The 17271-nt window shown below is 42.1% G+C and overlaps 2 protein-coding genes across 2 annotated transcripts; both read left to right on the forward strand.

Annotated features, from left to right (window-relative positions):
- The first annotated feature begins 5614 nt into the window (after nt 1-5614).
- Nucleotides 5615-6568, forward strand: LOC116522528 (olfactory receptor 6C1-like). The gene has a single exon (XM_032237473.1). The coding sequence runs from the start codon at nt 5615-5617 to the stop codon at nt 6566-6568; it is 954 nt and encodes a 317-aa protein (XP_032093364.1).
- Nucleotides 6569-12960: 6392 nt separating this feature from the next.
- LOC116522518 (olfactory receptor 6C3-like) lies at nt 12961-13914 on the forward strand. The gene has a single exon (XM_032237448.1). The coding sequence runs from the start codon at nt 12961-12963 to the stop codon at nt 13912-13914; it is 954 nt and encodes a 317-aa protein (XP_032093339.1).
- The last annotated feature ends 3357 nt before the right edge of the window (nt 13915-17271 follow it).

Raw genomic sequence — 17271 nt, forward strand, 5'->3', positions numbered from 1 at the left:
AATTTGAATCCCTCAATAGCCATTCTGAAGAAGGCTAATGTCAGCTCTTGCTTTGCTACTTGCTTTCGGCTGTCATTGAAACGGGGAGGGGGAGCCATGGCATTTAAGAAGGGAGGTTTAAGTAGCAATAGCAATAGCAATAGCAGTTAGACTTATATACCGTTTCATAGGGATTTCAGCCCTCTCTAAGCGGTTTACAGAGTCAGCATATCACCCCCACAGTCTGGGTCCTCATTTCACCCACCTCGGAAGGATGGAAGGCTGAGTCAACCTTGAGACGGTGAGATTTGAACCGCTGAACTGCAGATAACAGTCAGCTGAAGTGGCCTGCAGTACTGCACCCTAACCACAGCGCCACCTTGGCTCTTCAAGTACAGGAGAGATTGTTAAAAGGGAGTTTTGTTCTCACCATCTAGTGCGCATATTGGATATAGTGGATGGGCCCATCAAGTCCAATTGTCCTGCACACCAATCTGATGATGCTTTTTGAAGATGGAACTCACATGACACCTTAGGGATTTGTGGATGGAACCATGGGATGGGGTTACCATGGGGAGGGGGTTGGGTCACATATTGATATCTGTGATTACACGCACTTTTACCTCAGATCTTGCTTTGCTTACCCGCTATCTTTTCCTAACCAATAAAAGTACTCTTAATTATGCAAAATGGAGTTAAGTGGTTTCTTTCTTGGTTGCTGAGGGAGGCTGGCTTGACAGCTAAATTTACTGAGATGTAAAAAAAAAAGATTTTGAGACTCAAGAAAGAGTACAATGAAGAGCAACAGAGGTGATTAGGGAGATCAAGAATGGTTGTTGCATTTGGGCATGTTTAGTTTCAGGAAAAGAAGGACCAGGAGTGACATGATAGCCATCTTCCAATATCTCAGGGGCCCCTACCAAGAAGTGGGGGTTGACTTATTCTCCAAAGCACCTGAAGGCCATACAAGAAGCAATGGATAGAAACTAATCAAGGAGAGAAGCAATCTAGAACTAAGGAGAAATTTCCTGACAGAACAATTCATTGTTCCGCCTGCTGCCAATTACCTCCCAAAGACCCATTAGCTCACACAGATTAGGCCTCCTCCGGGTTCCGTCTACTAGCCAATGTCATCTGGCTACTACCTGGGGGAGGGCCTTCTCTGTGGTGGCTCTGGCCCTTTGGAACAAGCTCCCCTCAAAGATTCGGACCCTCACCACTCTCCAGGCCTTGCGAAAAGCCGTTAAAACCTGGCTGTGTTGGCAGGCCTGGGGTCAATGAGCTCCCTTCCCCTCTCGAATTGTGTGGCTGTTGGTTGTTTTAAATTCCCTGTACTTTTTGTTGTAGTTATTGTGTTTCCCTTCCCCTCCTTGGGTTTGTGCGCCACCCTGAGTCCCCCCCCCCGGGAATAGGTCAGCATATAAATAAAATGAACCTTGAACCTTGAACCTTGGTGGGATGACTTGCCTCCAAAAATTGTGAACACTCCAACACTGGATGTTTTTAAGAAGCGATTGGACAACCATTTGTCTTAAATGGTGTAAGGTTTCCTGCCTGAGAAGGAGGTTGGACTAGAAGACCTCCAATCGCCCTTCCAACTCTGTTATTCTGGGATATGAGGAGATGGGTTCTCACCCAGGAATTCATTTTTGGAAGTTCTCTGATTAAGAAATCACACATTTTATGTTTGTCTTGCATCTGGCTGTCCATTAAATCCAAATGCATGAAATTGGCCTAATCTACTTGAGGTGGCTATTGGACTTAATATTTGACCCCATCTCCCCCTGTGCCTCCTGCCCCCCCTCTGCCTATCTATTTAATCCATATTACCATTCTTATATTTTTATTGCTATTGTTTTATCATGTTGCTATTGTGATATCTGTAGTTACGTTTACTGTTATAAGTGTCAGGCTTGCAGTGATATCCCTTTTAGGATCTTTGGCCTGCCACACACTCTTTTATTGCATTATGCTGTTTCATTAGTGCAGTAGTTGGGAGGGGGGCAGAGGTGGGTTCCTACCAGTTCGCACCTATTCGGTAGAACTGGTTCGTCAAATCTACCGAACTGGTTAGAAGAGGTTCCACCAGTGGACCCGGAAAGCAGGCCACACCTACAGAAGAGGTCCCAAACTTTTTGGAAACCCACCACTGGTCCTTGGATATGATTATTATACACTATCATGCTCATATTTATAAAACTCAGTGCCTCTGTGAAAGGTAAGGATGACTACTGCGTTTGTGGTGCAATCAGAACATTGCGTGTGTTCAAGTTGTTTTAACACAAACCAAAGATGCCTTTTAAAAAACAAGTTTACATCCTATTCTTATGCATGCCAGTGCTGTGTGTGAGGTAATGTAAGGTGGTTCTGACAAGTGTCGTCGGCATCTTCATATCCGGTCACATGGACCGCAAGCCACTCCCACAAAGGAGGCCACATCCACAGAGTAGGTTCGAACAATTTTTGAAACCCACCACTGGAGGGGGGAATAGAAAGGAGTAGAATTGTGGAATGTGTTCTTTTTGCATAACGCATTCAAGGCTTGCAGATCAACACAGAGACGAACTGCACCGTCTTTCTTTTCTATGAAGAGCACTGGGGCTGCTACTTTCGACTTCGCTGGTTCAATAAAGCCCCGTTTCAATTTGATGTCTATGTAATTCCTCAATTCAACCATCTCTTTAGGGGGCCATGGAGTATATTTTCGGCTTCGGTAAGTTAGCCCCCGGTTTGAAGTTTATTATACAATCTGTGGGCCGGTGGGGGGGGGAAGATAGTTGCAATCTTCCTCACTGAACACCCCCCGCTAAGTCCCAGTAGTCTTTTGGTACTTGTTGAATCCCTGGAGGTTTGGTGTCTGCCGCAGGTGCCGCAGGTTCTGCACGGTCTGAGCTGTTGGGTCCCATCGTTCCTGGGTGGCCTTTCGGCTCCACCGGTAGTAGCGGGCCAAAGTAGCAGAACTTTAAGGATCGTTTTGCCTTGGACTCTGATTTAATTCTGCATGATACTTGGAACGCTGACATTAAGCCACTTAGAGTAGTCCCGTGGCAACATAGGCAACAAATAAATTTAACAAACAAATAAATACGTAATTCCACAAAGGGTGTACATTAATGCAAACAGATAAAGAATGATTGTGTCTTGTTTCAGTAACTGTATGTGCATGCACAAGCACACACATACACAGACAATAAAATAATCCTTCTATATAGTTGTCTTAAATCAATTTGTGTTGGAATGGGTAGCCTAGACTTCTATAAATAGATAGGTGTGGGTTTATATAAACCTCTCATTCTACGTTGGATGGATGATAGATAGATAGATGATAGATTAGATGATAGATGATAAATAGATTGATGATAGATAATAGATAAATGATAGATAATAGGTGCTAGATAGAAAATAGATAAATGATAGAAAATTGGTGATGGATGGATGCATGGATGATTGATAGATGATTGATAGATGATCGATAGATGATCAGATGATAGAAAATAGATAAATGATGGATAGAAGAAAGAGAGAGAGAGAGAAAGAGAGAGAGAGAGAGAGAGAGAGAGAGAAAGACAGACAAGCAGGCAGACAAATGTAGACAGATAAATAATTAAATTTAAAAAATCAGAAACTTTGGAGACAAACCAGCCATAATATTAGTTATGAGTGATCCCAAACCTGGGTGGACCTGTAGCAGCCCTCCCCTGGTCTTTAGTAGAACTAAGGCAGAGTCTATGTTGTTTGATTTCAGGCTATTCCCCAATTTTAAAATTGTTCAATGAAGAAGGATTACCACTCAAGAAGGGAAATTAGGATTTGCTCATTATCTGTAATAGGAAGTCAGTGTTGGGATTCAAATAATTTAACAACCAGTTCTCTGCCCTAATGATCAGCAGGGTAGGCGTGGCTCGGTGGTTGTGTGACTGGGTGGGTGTCACTCACGTCAATGGGCGCTTCTCCTTAGCTGTTACAATGTAACAAGGGTTAATGGGAGAGGCAGTTTCTGTAAGCAGGGCAATAAAAATGAGGCTAGAAACAATACCAGAATGTTCCCTTCCTGCCTTCCTTACAGGATTAGCCCTATAAAGTGGAAAAAACAACATGAGATTTCTTCCAACAACCAATTCTCCAAACTACTTGGAAAGTTAACAAAAGGTTCTCCCGAATAGGTATGAACTGGCTGAATCCCACCACTGGAGGAAGTTCTCAAAAGTTTCTCTCTGGATTCTATAGTCTTGAGGTAATTATAATTGTGGAGAAGTAACTCAAGAGACTGCTTCCCCCTTTCCTAAGAGTGCCTAACAGAATCCATTAGGGCCGTCAGTGTAGCATTCTTTCCATTGCTTAAAACAAATGCATCTTTTTCTCAGCTTCTCCTGGATGCCTTCTGCAGGTCTCAGGAAGGAATCATTTCTTTGATGCAATCACATCTGCTGTCCTCATATCGCCACACACTCACATTCACCTTTTCTTTTGTGCATGTGAACCGAACTACACTCTAGCATTTAGCAGTTGTTGTTTTTTTTTTTAAAAAAAAAATAGAGGTTTCCAGTGATGTTTGGTGAAGAAAAACCCATGGACCCCAGGATTCTAAAAACCCCATCATTCCATATTTCTCTATTTTAGTACTCCAAGACTGAAGAGATATAAAATGTGAGTATGTGTGACAATTTCCTAGAAGGGCAAAGATGTCTTAGCTTAGGAGGCCAATGAATTGTGTGAAGTCTCTTAGAAATAAGAATAGGAATGTTCTTTATTGGCTAGTAGTAATTGGACACACAAGGAATTTGTCTCTGATGTGTAAGCTGTCGATGTACATACTAGCAACAAAGTGGGAATTCACAGATCATAAATCATAAGATATAAACAACAAGTGATAAAGGATAAGATACCAATTCTAGAAGGTAGGAAGAAATATGAGGAGATAAGAAAAAGGAGAAGATCAGAAAACAGGCAGTGTAGGATCTTCTGATTAAGCAGAGGGTTGGACTGAAGGACCTTGAAAACAATGCTGCTCTACTATGTAAGTAACTATGTAAGTAATAAAAATATTACTACATGGATAAGTGTAAAAGAAAAACATATGTATAATCTAGAATTAAAAGTCCTAGATTCTCCTTTAAGCATATATAGTTTTCTATAAGTTTTTACTATAAGATTTAAAAAATATAACCATGTCCTTTCAGTGGTGCAGGATACAAATCACATTTTGAAGGTGTTGGAAGCTAAAGTAGAAATAATTCCAATTAACATTTTTCTGGTGGATTTGTTTAACTTAGTTCATAACTCAATGGGGAATGTTGCATTTCATTATTGGCATTCCTTTTCTGAATTTTGAAAAGGAGTTAGGTGTTTTTTACACCTAAAATCATTAAATGGTTTAATTATTATTATTATTTTGCTATGCCATGTTATAGATTATTAGCCCTCCCACACCCAACGGGAAGAATTACGTTGCAGAACCAGAAATGGAAAAGTCATTTTCAGGACACTGTTTAACTAAAGAAATTGCATCACATCCAACTTCTTTACTTAGAACAGCCTTTTCAAGGCAGGAGTGCAGTTATTCAGCTGAATATTCATGTTAAGTGGAATCCTTGTTTTCTTCTATTAAATTCCTGATCAGAGTTCTATCGTAACCATGAAAAGTAACGAATCGAGAATCAGCGAGTTCATACTTCTTGGCTTCACAGATATTCGAATGCTGCAGCTCCTGTTTTTTGTCATTCTTCTCTTTGCCTATTTTTCCACAATTACTGGAAATGCTCTGATTATCATCCTGGCTAATATAGACTACCGTCTACAGACCCCTATGTATTTCTTCCTCTGGAATTTTTCTGTTTTGGAAATTGGATTTACCACGGCTGTCATTCCCCAAACTTTGTCCCATCTTTTGACCGGTCACAAAAACATTCCTTATGTTTCTTGCATAATACAGTCTTTCATGTATTTTCATCTGGGTACCACAGAGTTCTTCCTCTTGGCTGTCATGTCCTACGATCGATACCTGGCCATCTGTAACCCCTTACGCTACCCATCCATCATGCAAAAGAGTTTATGCACCTTGCTGCTTTTCTGTTGCTGGATTGGAGGCTTCCTACTCATCATAGGTTTCTTCATCCTCCTCCTACAAATTCCAATGTGCGACTCAAACATCCTGGACCATTTCTTCTGTGACAACACACCATTGATGAAACTCCTATGTGGGGACACGAGATTTCTTCAACTTTTTGAGTTTGTCGCCGCTGTGATTTCTTTGCTGGGGACTTTGAGCATTTCAGTGGCTTCCTACATCAACATAATTAAAACCATCTTGACTATCCCATCTGCTTCAGGGAGAAAGAAAACTTTTTCCACCTGTGCCTCTCACTTCATTGTGGTGTCCATCACCTATGGGAGCTGCATCTTCCTTTATATCAGCCCATCCCAAGCAAGCAAAGTGGAGATTGGAAAAATAGTGGCCATTCTCAACACAATTGTTTCCCCTTTGCTCAATCCTTTCATCTACAGTTTGAGAAACCAACAAGTTCAGGAAGCCTTCAAAGATCTGTTGAAACAGGTTGCAGTCTTTATTAAAGGTCCAAGGAAAACCTGAACACACCATTCCTTCTGGATTTGGTATATCTTGATTTCTTGTTCAAAGTGATGAAAATATATATAGTTATTTGGTATTTTGGAGTAGCGTTTCCTATGGCCAAAGCTCTATGGTTGACCCTCTTAATTTTGTGGACTACACATTGAATTTATCCAGCACTGAGGGTCTGAAAAATGGGGTCTTCATGTTAAATTAGTAACATCTAATAAGCATCATACAGGGATTTTGTGTCTCTTTCTTTCCCCCTAAATCTTAAGAGTAGAGAAAGATTTTTCAAAGTTGGGAGTTTAGGAAAGAGAATTTACTTGGGACACCTGAATTTTTTAAACTATAGAGTTGTAGAGATAGAGGGGACTTTGGAGGTCGTTTAGTCCAATCCTCTGCTCAAGGCAAGAGATTTTATCCCATTCCAGTCAAAAGATTGTCCAGTCTATGAAAACCTCTAGTAATGGAGCACCCAAAACTATGAGAGGCAAGTTATTCCACTACTACTAGTTTTTACGATCAGAAAACTTCACATTATTTCTAGGTTGTCTGTTTTGTTTTAACAAGCTTCCTCTTTTCCTTGGCCCACCCCATAAACTTCACATTGATAGGTCCAAATTTATTTTTCAAGAATGTTTCCACTCATGATGGTTCTGTCTTTGTTGCGTTCCCATGCAGCTGACACAGAATCAATGCTCTGTGGCATTTAATCACACCGCTATTACGTTCACACAGATAACACCTTCCGAAGATCTTGGATTTCACTATTGAAGGTGGGAATTGGCCACCATTCCAAGCCACTGTTGGGCTCAGCCCTGCATCCTAAGGGTGAGTGTATAAAAAGGAATTGGTGAGTTTGTGAAATCAAGACTAGGATGGACACAGCCATGTTTGTGTTGGAAAGAATGAAAAGAACATGGTTCGACAAATTTGAATCCCTCAATTGCCATTCTGAAGAAGGCTAATGTCAGTTCTTGCTTTGCTACTTGCTTTCGGCTGTCATTGAAACGGGGAGGGTGAGCCATGGCATTTGAGAAGGGAAGTTTAAGTAGCAATAGCAATAGCAATAGCAGTTAGACTTATATACCGCTTCATAGGGCTTTCAGCCCTCTCTAAGCGGTTTACAGTCAGCATATCGCCCCCACAGTCTGGGTCCTCATTTCACCCACCTCGGAAGGATGGAAGGCTGAGTCAACCTTGAGCCGGCGAGATTTGAACCGCTGAATTGCAGATAACAGTCAGCTGAAGTGGCCTGCAGTACTGCACCCTAACCACTGCGCCACCTCGGCTCTTCAAGTACAGGAGGGATTGTTAAAAGGGAGTTTTGTTCTCACCATCTAGTGCACATGTTGGATATAGTGGATGGGCCCGCCAAGGCCAACTGTCCTGCATACCAACCTGGTGATGCTTTTTGAAGATGAAACTCACATGACACCTTAGGGATTTGTGGATGGAACCATGGGATAGGGTTACCATGGGGAGGTGGTTGGGTCACATATTGATATCTATGATTACACACGCTTTTACCTCAGATCTTGCTTTGCTTACCCACTATCTTTTCATAACCAGTAAAAGTACTCTTAATTCTTCAAAATGGAGTTAAGTGGTTTCTTTCTTGGTTGCTGAGGGAGGCTGGCTTGACATCTAAATTTACTGAGATGTAAAAAAAAAGATGCTAAGACTCAAGAAAGAGTACAGTGAAGAGCAACAGAGGTGATTAGGGAGATCAAGAATGGTTGTTGCATTTGGGCATGTTTAGTTTCAGGAAAAGAAGGACCAGGAGTGACATGATAGCCGTCTTCAAATATCTCTGGGGCCCCTACCAAGAAGTGGGGGTTGACTTATTCTCCAAAGCACCTTAAGGCCATACAAGAAGCAATGGATAGAAACTAATCAAGGAGAGAAGCAATTTAGAACTGAGGAGAAATTTCCTGACAGAACAATTCATTGGTGGGATGACTTGCCTCCAAAAATTGTGAACACTCCAACACTGAATGTTTTTAAGAAGAGATTGGACAACCGTTTGTCGTAAATGGTATAAGGTTTCCTGCCTAAGAAGGAGGTTGGACTAGAAGACCTCCAATCGCCCTTCCAACTCTGTTATTCTGGGGTATGAGGAGATGGGTTCTCACCCAAGAATTCATCTTTGGAAGTTCTCTGATTAAGAAATCACACATTTTATGTTTGTCTTGCATCTGGCTGTCCATTAAATCCAAATGTATGAAATTGGCCTAATCTACTTGAGGTGGCTATTGGACTTAATATTTGACCCCATCTCCCCCTGTGCTTCCTGCCCCCCCTCCTCTGCCTATCTCTTTAATTCATATTACCGTTTTTATATTTTTATTGCTATTGTTTTATCACGTTGCTATTGTTATATCTGTAGTTACGTTTACTGTTATCAGTGTCAGGCCTGCAGTTATATCCCTTTTAGGATCTTTGGCCTGCCACACACTCTCTTATTTCATTATGCTGTTTCATTAGTGTAGTAGTTGGGAGGGGGGCAGAGGTGGGTTCCTACCAGTTCGCACCTATTTGGTAGAACTGGTTCGTCAAATCTACCGAACTGGTTAGAAGAGGTTCCACCAGTGGACCCGGAAAGCAGGCCACACCTACAGAAGAAGTTCCAGAATTTTTTGAAACCCACCACTGGTCCTTGGATATGATTATTCTACACTATCATGCTCATATTTATAAAACTCAGTGCCTCTGTGAAAGGTAAGGATGACTACTGTGTTTGTGGTGCAATCAGAACATTGCATGTGTTGAAGTTGTTTTAACGCAAACCAAAGATGCCTTTTAAAAAACAAGTTTACCTCATATTGTTATGCATGCCAGTGCTGTGTGTGAGGTAATTTAAGGTGGTTCTGACAAGTGTCGTCGGCATCTTCATATCCGGTCACATGGGCAGCAAGCCACTCCCATCCGGTCACATGGGTGGCAAGCCACTCCCATCCGGTCACATGGGCGGCAAGCCACTCCCATACAGTCACATGGGTTGCAAGCCACTCCCACAAAGGATGCCACACCCACAGAGTAGGTTCGAACAATTTTTGAAACCCACCACTGGAGGGGGGAATAGAAAGGAGTAGAATTTTGGAATGTGTTGTTTTCTCATAACGCATTCAAGGCTCGCAGATCAACACAGAGACAAACCCCACCATCTTTCTTTTCTCTGAAGAGCACTGGGGCTGCTACTTTCGACTTTGCTGGTTCAATAAATCCCCGTTTCAAATTTATGTCTATGTAATTCCTCAATTCAACCATCTCTTTGGGGGTCATGGAATACATTTTCAGCTTTGGTAAGTTAGCAAGTGGAACTGTGGGAACATTAGTCGTGAGGTAGAGATAACTGGGGGATGGGTAGCCAATATAACATTCTTTCTCATAGGTGCCAAGGATGCTCGACCAGGTGTTGGAAGCGCATGGAGCATTGCCAGCTGGAGTTGGGACGGTAACCTGATTGGACCATTTGATGGATCTAAGACCTGGAGGGCAGGGGCTATGGACTTTGATTTGGGTTAGGAAAATCTGAGTCCTTCAGAGTTGGGTTTTCACCAGTTGGGCCAATACGGCATCCCAAATAAATATATTCTTCGAGGAAACTCGAGACCTCAATGTTTTGATTGCTTTGGGGGTTGTTACTTGGACCCCTGACACATGATCTGGATAACTGAGAATCTCCGTAGACCTGTCGGGGTTAGGTGAAAGGAGTCTTCAGGCAGGGGTGGGCTTCAAAATTTTCAACAACGGGTTCTCTGCTTGGTTGCTGAGTGGGCATGGCCATGGTGTGTGTGTGTGTGGCCTAGTCATCCTCCTTCACCAAGGTGGGGGGCATTTTGACCTTCTCCAGGCCCCGGAGGCTTTCCTTGAGCCCCTGGGAGGATGAAAACTCCCTTCCAAGTCCTCCGAACATCCTCCGTACGTCCTCCGTAGGCTGAATTGGGCCCGTTTCCTGCCTTCCGGAATTTCCGGGAGGCCTGTTTTTCCCTTCCCCAAGCTTCTATATGCACCCTGCACTTACCTTGCATCCAAAATGGGCTCCTTGGAGACTCCTGGGATGGGCAGGGTGAGTTGGGAGGGTGAGGGTGGGCAGTGCCTGCCAGTGGTGGGATTTGGAGGTTCTCCGAACCAGCCATAATATTAGCAATAGCAATAGCAGTTAGACTTACATACCACTTCATAGGGCTTTCAGCCCTCTCTAAGCGGTTTACAGAGCCAGCATATCACCCCCACAGTCTGGGTCCTCATTTCACCCACCTCGGAAGGATGGAAGGCTGAGTCAACCTTGAGCCGGTGAGATTTGAACCGCTGAACTGCAGATAACAGTCAGCTGAAGTGGCCTGCAGTACTGCACCCTAACCACTGCACCACCTTGGCTCTCTATTAGCTACAGGTGATCCCAAACCTGGGTGGACCTGTAGCAGCCCTCCCCTGGTCTTTAGTAGAACTAAGGCAGAGTCTATGTTGTTTGATTTCAGGCTATTCCCCAATTTTGAAATTGTTCAATGACAAAGGATTACCACTCAAGAAGGGACATTAAGATTTGCTCATTATCTATAATAGGAAGTCAGTGTTGGGATTCAAATAATTTAATAACCAGTTCTCTGCTCTAATGATCAGCTGGGTAGGCGTGGCTCGGTGGTTGTGTGACTGGGTGGGTGTCACTCACGTCGATGGGCGCTTCGCCTTAGCTGTTACAACGTAACAAGGGTTAATGGGAGAGGCAGTTTCTGTAAGCAGGGCAATAAAAATGAGGCTAGAAACAATATCAGAATGGTCCCTTCCTGCCTTCCTTACAGGATTAGCCCTATAAAGTGGAAAAAAACGACATGAGATTTCTTCCAACAACCAATTCTCCAAACTACTTGGAAAGTTAACAAAAGGTTCTCCTGAATAGGTACGAACTGGCTGAATCCCACCACTGGAGGAAGTTCTCAAAAGTTTCTCTCTGGATTCTATAGTCTTGAAGTAATTATAATTGTGGAGAAGTAACTCAAGAGACTGCTTCCCCCTTTCCTAAGAGTGCCTAACAGAATCCATTAGGGCCATCAGTGTAGCATTCTCTCCATTGCTTAAAACAAACGCATCTTTTTCTCAGCTTCTCCTGGATGCCTTCTGCAGGTCTCAGGAAGGAATCATTTCTTTGATGCAATCACATCTGCTGTCTTCATATTGCCACACACTCACATTCACCTTTTCTTTTGTGCATGTGAACCGAACTACACTCTAGCATTTAGCAGTTGTTGTTGTTTTTTTTTTTTAAAAAAAAATAGAGGTTTCCAGTGATGTTTGGTGAAGAAAAACCCATGGACCCCAGGATTCTAAAAACCCCATCATTCCATATTTCTCTATTTTAGTACTCCAAGACTGAAGAGATATAAAATGTGAGTATGTGTGACAATTTCCTAGAAGGGCAAAGATATCTTAGCTTAGGAAGCCAATGAATTGTGTGAAGTTGTGTGAAATAAGAATAGGAATGTTCTTTATTGGCTAGTAGTAATTGGACACACAAGGAATTTGTCTGTGATGTGTAAGCTGTCGATGTACATACTAGCAACAAAGTGGGAAGTCACAGATCATAAATCATAAGATATAAACAACAAGTGATAAAGGATAAGATACCAATTCTAGAAGGTCGGAAGAAAGATGAGGAGATAAGAAAAAGGGGAAGATCAGAAAACAGGCAGTGTAGGATCTTCTGATTAAGCAGAGGGTTGGACTGAAGGACCTTGAAAACAATGCTGCTCTACTATGTAAGTAATAAAAATATTACTACATGGATAAATGTAAAAGAAAAACATATGTGTAATCTAGAATTAAAAGTCCTAGATTCTCCTTTAAGTATATATAGTTTTCTATAAGTTTTTACTATGAGATTTAAAAAAATATAACCATGTCCTTTCAGTGGTACAGGATACAAATCACATTTTGAAGGTGTTGGAAGCTAAAGTAGAAATAATTCCAATTAAGATTTTTCTGGTGGATTTTTTTAACTTAGTTCATAACTCAATGGGGAATGTTGCATTTCATTATTGGCATTCCTTTTCTGAATTTTGAAAAGCAGTTAGGTGTTTTTCACACCTAAAATCATTAAATGGTTTTTTTTAATTATTATTATTATTATTATTATTATTATTATTATTATTATTATTATTATTATTTTGCTATGCCATGTTATAGATTATTAGCCCTCCCCCACCCAACAGGAAGAATTATGTTGTAGAACCAGAAATGGAAAAGTCATTTTCAGGAAACTGTTCAACTAAAGAAATTGCATCACATCCAACTTCTTTACTTAGAACAGCCTTTTCAAGGCAGGAGTGCAGTTATTCAGCTGAATATTCATGTTAAGTGGAATCCTTGTTTTCTTCTATTAAATTCCTGATCAGAGTTCTATCGTAACCATGAAAAGTAACGAATCGAGAATCAGCGAGTTCATACTTCTTGGCTTCACAGATATTCGAATACTGCAGCTCCTGTTTTTTGTCATTCTTCTCTTTGCCTATTTTTCCACAATTACTGGAAATGCTGTGATTATCATCCTGGCTAATATAGACTACCGGCTACAGACCCCAATGTATTTCTTCCTCTGGAATTTTTCAGTTTTGGAAATTGGATTTACCACGGCTGTCATTCCCCAAACTTTGTCCCATCTTTTGACCGGTCACAAAAATATTCCTTATGTTGCTTGCATAATACAGTCTTTCATGTATTTTCATCTGGGTACCACAGAGTTCTTCCTCTTGGCTGTCATGTCCTACGATCGATACCTGGCCATCTGTAACCCCTTACACTACCCATCCATCATGCAAAAGAGTTTATGCACCTTGCTGCTTTTCTGTTGCTGGATTGGAAGCTTCCTCAACATCATTGGTCCTTTTGTAATCTTCCTACAGTTTCCAATGTGCAACTCAAACATCCTGGACCATTTCTTCTGTGACAACACCCCATTGATCCAACTCCTATGTGGGGACACAAGATTTCTTCAGCTTTTTTGGTTCATCACCATTCTGATTACTTTGCTGGGGACTTTGAGCATTTCAGTGGCTTCCTACATCAACATAATTAAAACCATCTTGACTATCCCATCTGCTACAGGGAGAAAGAAAGCTTTTTCCACCTGTACCTCTCACTTCATTGTGGGGTCCATCACCTACGGGAGCTGCATCTTCCTTTATATCAGCCCATCCCAGGCAAGCAAAGTGGAGATTGGTAAAATAGTGGCCATTCTCAACACAATTGTTTCCCCTTTGCTCAATCCTTTCATCTACAGCTTGAGAAACCAACAAGTTCAGGAAGCCTTCAAAGATCTGTTGAAACAGGTTGCAGTCTTTATTAAAGGTCCAAGGAAAACTTGAACACACTGTTCCTTCTGGACTTGGTATATCTTGATTTCTTGTTCAAAGAGCTGAAAAATATACAGTTATTTGGTTCTTTGGAGTAGCATTTCCTATGGCCAAAGCTCTATGGTTGACTCTGTTAATTTTGTGGACTACACATTGAAGTTATCCAGCACTGAGGGGTCTAGAAAATGGGGTCTTCATGTTAAATTCGTAACATCTAATAACCGTCATACAGGGGTTTTTTTTATCTCTTTCTTTCCCCCTAAATCTGAAGACTAGAGAAACATTTTTCAAAGTTGGGAGTTGAGGAAAGAGAATTTACTAAAACACCTGAATGTTTTAAACGATAGAGTTGTGGAGATAGAAGTGACTTTGGAGGTCTTTTAGTCCAACCCCAAGAGATCTTATCCCATTCTAGTCCAAATGTTGTCCAATCTATTTATGAAAACCTCCAGTGATGAGAGGCAAAATTATGAGAGGCAAGTTATTCCACTACTACTAGTTTTTACGATCAGAAAACTTCACTTTATTTCTAGGTTGTCTGTTTTGTTTTAACAAGCTTCCTCTTTTCCTTGGCCCACCCCATAAACTTCACATTGATAGGTCCAAATTTATTTTCAAGAATGTTTCCACTCATGATGGTTCTGTCTTTGTTGCGTTCCCATGCAGCTGACACAGAATCAATGCTCTGTGGCATTTAATCATACCTCTATTACGTTCACACAGATAACACCTTCCCGAAGATCTTGGATTTCAGTATTGAAGGTGGGAATTGGCCACCATTCCAAGCCACTATTGGGCTCATCCCTGCATCCTAAGGGTGAGTGTATAAAAAGGAATTGGAGAGTTTGTGAAATCAAGACTAGGATGGACACAGCCATGTTTGTGTTGGAAAGAATGAAGAGAACATGGTTCAACAAATTTGAATCCCTCAATAGCCATTCTGAAGAAGGCTAATGTCAGCTCTTGCTTTGCTACTTGCTTTCGGCTGTCATTGAAATGGGGAGGGGGGGGCATGGCATTTGAGAAGGGAAGTTTAAGTAGCAATAGCAATAGCAGTTAGACTTATATACCGCTTCATAGGGCTTTCAGCCCTCTCTAAGCGGTTTACAGAGTCAGCATATCGCCCCCACAGTCTGGGTTCTCATTTCACCCACCTCGGAAGGATGGAAGGCTGAGTCAACCTTGAGACGGTGAGATTTGAACCGCTGAACTGCAGATAACAGTCAGCTGAAGTGGCCTGCAGTACTGTACCCTAACCACTGCGCTACCTCGTCTCTTCAAGTACAGGAGGGATTGTTAAAAGGGAGTTTTGTTCTCACCATCTAGTGCGCATATTGGATATAGTGGATGGGCCCGCCAAGGCCAACTGTCCTGCATATCAACCTGATGATGCTTTTTGAAGATGAAACTCACATGACACCTGAAGGATTTGTGGATTGGACCATGGGATGGGGTTTACCAGGGGGAGGGGGTTGGGTCACTTATTGATATCTATGATTATGTGCGCTTTTATCTCAGATCTTGCTTTGCTTACCCACTATCGTTTCATAACCAGTAAAAGTACTCTTAATTCTGCAAAATTGAGTTAAGTGGTTTCTTTCTTGGTTGCTGAGGGAGGCTGGCTTGACAAATTTACCGAGATGTAAAAAAAAGATGTTGAGACTCAAGAAAGGGTAGAGTGAAGAGCAACAGAGGTGATTAGGGAGATCAAGAATGGTTGTTGCATTTGGGCATGTTTAGTTTCAGGAAAAGAAGGACCAGGAGTGACATGATAGCCATCTTCCAATATCTCAGGGGCCCCTACCAAGAAGTGGGGGTTGACTTATTCTCCAAAGCACCTGAAGGCCATACAAGAAGCAATGGATAGAAACTAATCAAGGAGAGAAGCAATCTAGAACTAAGGAGAAATTTCCTGACAGAACAATTCATTGTTCCGCCTGCTGCCAATTACCTCCCAAAGACCCATTAGATCACACAGATTAGGCTTCCTCCGGGTTCCGTCTACTAGCCAATGTCATCTGGCTACTACCCGGGGGAGGGCCTTCTCTGTGGCAGCTCCGGCCCTTTGGAACGAGGTCCGCGCAGAGATTCGGACCCTCACCTCTCTCCAGGCCTTCTGAAAAGCCGTTAAAACCTGGCTGTGTCGGCAGGCCTGGGGTCGATGAGTTCCCTTCCCCTCTCGAATTGTATGGCTGTTGGTTGTTTTAAATTCCCTGTACTTTTTGTTGTAGTTCTTGTGTTTCCCTTCCCCTCCTTGGCTTTGTGCGCCGCCCTGAGTCCTCCCGGGAATAGGGCGGCATATAAATAAAATGAACCTTGAACCTTGAACCTTGGTGGGATGACTTGCCTCCAAAAATTGTGAACACTCCAACACTGGATGTTTTTAAGAAGCGATTGGACAACCGTTTGTTGTAAATGGTCTAAGGTTTCCTGCCTGAGAAGGAGGTTGGACTAGAAGACCTCCAATCGCCCTTCCAATTCTGTTATTCTAGGATATAAGGAGATGGGTTCTCACCCAAGAATTCATCTTTGGAAGTTCTCTGATTAAGAAATCACACATTTTATGTTTGACTTGCATCTGGCTGTCCATTAAATCCAAATGTATGAAATTGGCCTAATCTACTTGAGATGGCTATTGGACTTAATATTTGACCCCATCTCCCCCTGTGCTTCCTGCCCCCCCTCTGCCTTTCTCTTTAATTCATATTACTGTTTTTATATTTTTATTGCTATTGTGTTATCACGTTGCTATTGTTATATCTGTAGTTACGTTTACTGTTATAAGTGTCAGGCCTCCAGTTATATCCCTTTTAGGATCTTTGGCCTGCCACACTCTCTCTTATTGCATTATGCTGTTTCATTAGTGTAGTAGTTGGGAGGGGGGCAGAGGTGGGTTCCTACCAGTTCGCACCTATTCGGTAGAACCGGTTCATCAAATCTACCGAACCGGTTAGAAGAGGTTCCACCAGTGGACCCGGAAAGCAGGCCACACCTACAGAAGAGGTTCTAAAAATTTTTGAAACCCACCACTGGTCCTTGGATATGATTATTCTACACTATCATGCTCATATTTATAAAACTCAGTGCCTCTGTGAAAGGTAAGGATGACTACTGCGTTTGTGGTGCAATCAGAACATTGCGTGTGTTGAAGTTGTTTTAACGCAAACCAAAGATGCCTTTTAAAAAACAAGTTTACATCATATTCTTATGCATGCCAGTGCTGTGTGTGAGGTAATTTAAGGTGGTTCTGACAAGTGTCGTCGGCATCTTCATATCTGGTCACATGGACCTCAAGCCACTCCCATCCGGTCACATGGGCGGCAAGCCCTCCCACAAAGGACACCATACCCACAGAGTAGGTTCGAACAA

Source organism: Thamnophis elegans, chromosome Z (assembly GCF_009769535.1).
Source record: "Thamnophis elegans isolate rThaEle1 chromosome Z, rThaEle1.pri, whole genome shotgun sequence".
Taxonomy (NCBI): Eukaryota; Metazoa; Chordata; class Lepidosauria; order Squamata; family Colubridae; genus Thamnophis; species Thamnophis elegans.